General features: G+C 45.3%; 1 protein-coding gene across 1 annotated transcript; it reads left to right on the plus strand.

Moving 5' to 3' along the window:
- Positions 1–2,363: 2,363 nt before the first annotated feature.
- On the plus strand, positions 2,364–3,794 carry LOC142789271 (uncharacterized). Its single transcript, XM_075884989.1, has one exon. The coding sequence runs from the start codon at positions 2,364–2,366 to the stop codon at positions 3,792–3,794; it is 1,431 nt and encodes a 476-aa protein (XP_075741104.1).
- Positions 3,795–5,683: the final 1,889 nt, after the last annotated feature.

The raw sequence follows: 5,683 nt of genomic DNA on the forward strand, positions 1-5,683 counted from the left end.
CCTTATGTATTCTTCCTTTAGGAACAGTCTTCTGACATGCGTCGCACAATATACCATATCTCTTATCATAGCCGCGAACTGCTATCCAAAAGACTTCTTTTGTGACCCTCTTTATTGTATTTTCATGTGCTAATGAACGGTCGTAATACCATCATGTCCCATGTTGAGCACCGTCTCCTTTAACTCTTCCGGTACCATCAGCCGCTTAACTACTCTACCTGAGCTGGAAACAGACTCACGATACAAAAGTCCGTTCTGCTTCACTAATTGTGCCACTGTTCCACTCTTTTAAAGACGATAGTCTTTCTTAGGGACCTTCGATGAAACAATGTTGGTCTCTTTGTCTGTCTGTCTGTCTGCCTGTCTGCCTGGCTGTCTCTCTGTCTGTCTGTCTGTCTGTCTGTCTGTCTGTCTGTCTGTACAGTTGTTTGGTTGTCTGCTCTAAAGATACCTCAAACGTCACCAAACGGCCAACCTCATTCGCAGCGCCCACCAATATTGCTCAAAATTTTGCATTTATAGTGGTGCGATTGTCAAATAAAAAACAATTATTGGGCATATCTGAGGCGCCATAAAACACTTCGAAGTTTTGTATGTCTGCCTTTATACTAGAAGAGGCACACACAAGTATTTGTAAGGAATGTAGCGTTTTAAATCGCTGCGCTGACAGTGCAACGCGATGCTCAGAGTTGTTTCCATCGCTTTGCTACGACATCACGGTGGTAGCACCTGCCCGTCATTTTGCGTTCTACACCTTATCCCCTCCGAGACTGATGCGCATCTTTCTCCGCGAGCTGCACGTCTTCGTTTTCGAAGATAACTACCAGATGGCGCTTGTGTCTAACGTGCTTCGATGTGCTCGTTCGCCTCCGCTACACGCTCGAGGCACTGTAACGCAGCGCCTGCAAAATACCCTTTACCGATTTTCTCGCACATAACATCAAATAAACGTTTTGTTCACTCTCTCCATACGCAAGACTATCATCTTTCGACTACATTTGCGATGTAACATGCACATTCAAAATAAATTTTTACTTTTGTTAACTTCTCTTTTAGGGGCGAAGCTCCTTAGGGGGTGGGCTGTGCGTCCCCTGTAGCCTGTATGTAGCCACCTCTAGTTTAGTTCTTGCAGTGTTCACTAGATGGCGGCACCGTCCCCTGTATGTAGCCACCTCTAGTTTAGTTCTTGCAGTGTTCACTAGATGGCGGTACCGTCTCCTGTATGTAGCCACCTCTCATTTAGTTCTTGTAGTGTTTACTAGATGGTGGTACTTGTAGCTGATGATGAAAAGATGCAAGATGTTATAAACTAGAAAGCGGTACTTGTAGTTGATGAAAGACGCGAGATCTTATAAAATAGGAATGATGTCACATATGGCGCGTGTCGTTGGTTGAAGGCAATCGTTCGATTTAGTGCGGCGACGTACGCTAGGGGGAGCGATGTAATAAAATCGAGTGGGCAAAATGTACAGAGGATTCATGGTTTACCAGGTTTACCTCCGGAGCTTCGCCCACTCATCATCATTCACTTCGTGGATACGGCGGAATTTTTTTCTCTTCTCGCATGCTCGGATAAATGGATTCTTCTCTACAATTTCTAATACAGGCAATAAATAAAATGGTCATTAGAAAAGCAACATGAGCGTTCTTTGTAGCGTTGAGATTTCTTTGAGAGCAAGCAGTGGCGGCTGCATTTGCGAAGGAGGCGGAAATGTAGGCCCTTGTGCTCAGATTTGGGTGCACGTAAAAGAGCCCCAGGTGGTCCAAATTTTTGCATCCCTCCTTTACAGCGCCTCTGAGAATCATTTCGTGGTTTTGGGACGTTAAATCTCACAAATCAATCAATTACACGACGTGTGCACGTCGCCGCTGCAACTGCCAAAATGAAACCAGATGTACGATGAAAACACCACCTATGAGACAGAAAAGAAAAGACATTGTTACAGCACACTCAGGCAGATAGTGGAATACACGTAGCATTCACAGTCCTGGTAAGCCAAAAAGAAGCAGCGGTGAGCTGGTCAAGAAACTTGTATTCTTCAAAACTGGCCCAGACCGGGGGTGCTTACAGGCATAAGATGAAGCAATAGCCTCTACAATAATTCATACAAGTTGATTAGATGTCGTGCATACGTCGCCGCTGCTACTGCCAAAATGAAACCATATGTACGATGAAAACACCACACGGGAGACAGAAGAGATAAGCCGTGGTTACGGCACTCTCCAGGCAATTGAGTGGACACGGCAGCACCGCCGTGATGATGTCGCCTTACGTGCCTCTACTTGTGCAGGTTTTGGCGTGGTTCTTCGCGGACGCAGCAGCAGCCCATGTTATCGCTGGACAACACTACCAATGGACCCCGATGAAGAATGCGCACCAGCACTCGAAGGAACTCAACCACTGCGCAACTAGTTCACCGCCAGTGGCGTCAACGATGCTGTGCCACGTGGACTTCGTCGACTGCGCACCCCCGTGGAGCACGATGACGTTCTCCGCCTCCCCGATAGCAAGCTTCCCGGAGCATATAAAAGCAAGGGCCATGGTCTTGACCTTCAGTGGACACGGCAGCACCGCCGTGATGATGTCGCCTTACGTGCCTCTACTTGTGCAGGTTTTGGCGTGGTTCTTCGCGGACGCAGCAGCAGCCCATGTTATCGCTGGACAACACTACCAATGGACCCCGATGAAGAATGCGCACCAGCACTCGAAGGAACTCAACCACTGCGCAACTAGTTCACCGCCAGTGGCGTCAACAATGCTATGCCACGTGGACTTCGTCGACTGCGCACCCCCGTGGAGCACGATGACGTTCTCCGCCTCCCCGATAGCAAGCTGCTCGGAGCATATAAAAGCAAGGGCCATGGTCTTGACCTTCAGTGGACACGGCAGCACCGCCGTGATGATGTCGCCTTACGTGCCTCTACTTGTGCAGGTTGGTGATCGAAAGTATGGTTTTCGTAGTAACTGTACCTGCCTGATTGTGCTGCCGAGTCCACACACTGTTCTTGGTTGCTTAAACGACTGTGTTTCAGTTGTAAGCCTGTTACTGAAGTTGTCCGGTGACGTAGAGGAAAATCCTGGGCCCAAGGTTGGAAAAATGCTGGAGGAAATATTAAGTAACCAGAGTAAACTACTAGCTAAAGTTAATGAAATTCAGGCCAAGCAGTCATCTACGGATGCCAGCATTTCCGACATGCATGTTAGGCTCCAGACTATTGAAAAACAACTTGAAGGGTTGGGTGAAACACAGAACCGGCTTACTATGACAGAATCAAGTGTTGGTCGCCATGACAGTGAATTGACGGCTCTTGCCAGGCAGATCGATGACTTAGATAACCGTTCTAGACGCAACAACCTTACTGTACGCGGAGTGGAAGAAGAAGAATCTGAGGATGAGGCAGTACTCTTAAGTAAGGTGAATGACGATATCTTTGACAAATTACTTGGCTCTAAGTGTAGCTCCATTGAGAGAATTCACCGTCTAGGAAAGAAAATACCTGAAAGAAACCGTCCGGTCATCTTGAAAGTAGGAGACTTCAGGGACAAAACCAAAATACTGAAAAACTGCCGCAACCTCAAGGGGACACAATTCAGTATCAGCGAAGATTACTCTAAACGAGTAGTTGAAATCAGAAAACAACTATGGATTTCATCAGCGGATGAAAGAGCAAAGGGAGCAAACGTTAAACTAATCATCGATAAACTGAAAGTAAACAACGTTCTCTATGGCTGGAATGAGGCTACCAAAGAGCGATTCAGGTATGCTAGCCCAGGTCTCACCAGCTCTGACTGACGCAAATCTAGTCCAACAGCATCTGTTAAGGTTGTTAAGGTAAACGCCAGAAGTTTGCTGAATAAAGCTGATGCAGTTGAAGCCGCAATCCTGGAGCATGAACCGGATATAATGGTCGTAACAGAGACTTGGTTACATATGGATGTAGCAGATTTCGAAGTAACACCTACAGGTTACATAATTGTTAGAAAAGACCGGCAAGGAAGAGGTGGTGGTGTTGCGTTTCTTATTAAAGAAAACAATAGGTTTTCAGTGTTGGATGATAATTGTGATATAGAAATGTTGTGGATTAGGTGTCGGTTCAGCGAGCGAACTGTGTATATTGGAGGGATTTATAGAGCGCCGAATTCCTCCCTGGATACAATCGCAAAGCTAAGAAATTTTATGTATTCTAATTTTGGCCTCCAAGATAACGTATTATTATTAGGGGACTTCAATCTTTCGGATATTTATTGGCTATCCCAGTCTCCTGGATCGGAACAGGTTGCAAGTGCTGAGCAACTACTGGAGTTGGCATTCTGCTACGGGCTAACGCAAAGTGTCACTGAATTTACTCGGATAGGGACTACAAGGTCATCTATCCTTGATTTGGTTTTTGTGTCCCCAAAGCTGTTGCCGTTACTCAGCCATTGTGAAGTTGTAGAAGGCCTGTCCGACCACAGAATGGTAGTAACGCACCTAGCTTTGTCCCCAGACACCTTGGGCAAACCCACACTTAGCACTGTAATGAATTTTATGGCGGCAGATGATGTGTCTATTTTGGACTATCTTGAAAGGTCCTTTGATGAATTTCAGGTCCTTTACAACACTGACTGCAGCACTGATAGGCTATGGCATTTCTTTTCAATTGTTGTAGGGAAGTGCATAGACAGCTATGTACCCAGGATTAGAAAACGCATTTGTAAAACCAATCCCTGGATTACCAGAGAAATCATTCTCACAAAAAGAAAACTAAAACGGAAACAAAAATCTTGTGCAACAAATTGTACCCCTGAAGGAACAGCTTGCATTTCTTCAATGAGACAAGAACTGAAACGTCTGATCAAACAATCCAGGGATTGGTTTTTCAATGTGACATTGACGAAATACTTGAAGGAAGCCCCCTCAAGGTTTTGGCGCTTTATAACTACCCCAGCAAGCTCCCCGAGGCCACCTGAAATTACTCAACAACGTGTTGATGATTTCAATTCTTTTTTTGCTTCTGTGTTTAGTCATGATAATGGCATTTTGCCCGAGTTTTCTACGTCATCATTGCAGCGGCCGATCGATGATGTGGTAATTAGCGAAGAGGGTGTCCTAAATCTTTTACTTATTATAAATACACGAAAAATCCCCGGCCCTGATGGTATACCAAACGAATTTCTGTACCGATACGCTGAATGGGCGGCTCGCTTCCTTACAAAAATATTTCAGTCGTCCCTGCGCAGTGGCTCTTTTCCACTAGCGTGGAAGCGGGCTAAAAACCTCTGTTCACAAAAGTGGCTCCTCACGGGACGAGCGCAACTACCGTCCTATTTCGCTTATCAGTACATGTTCAAAGATACTCGAGCACATTATTAACAAACACCTGATGTCCTATCTTGATACGCACAACCTATTATTTTCGAAGCAGCATGGCTTCCGCCGAGGCTTATCTACAACTACACAGTTTATCGAATTTGTTCATGATCTTTCAAAAACTATCAATTTGCGTGGTCAAACTGATGTGGTATATTTGGATTTCGCAAAGGCATTTGATAATGTGTCGCACTCAAAGCTCCTGTTTAAAATTGACAAAACGTTTCAAAATCACAACTTGACAAAATGGTTTTCATTCTATCTTAGCTGCCGTCAGCAGTTTGTTCAAATAAAAAATAAACAGTCTAGACCAGTTGCAGTTATTTCCGGAG

The sequence above is a fragment of the Rhipicephalus microplus genome, chromosome 2 (assembly GCF_043290135.1).
Source record: "Rhipicephalus microplus isolate Deutch F79 chromosome 2, USDA_Rmic, whole genome shotgun sequence".
Classification (NCBI taxonomy): Eukaryota; Metazoa; Arthropoda; class Arachnida; order Ixodida; family Ixodidae; genus Rhipicephalus; species Rhipicephalus microplus.

What these genes read in the sequence shown, in the direction of transcription:
- LOC142789271 (XM_075884989.1), top strand. Translation starts at nt 2,364, where the DNA reads ATGAAGAATGCGCACCAGCACTCGAAGGAACTCAACCACTGCGCAACT.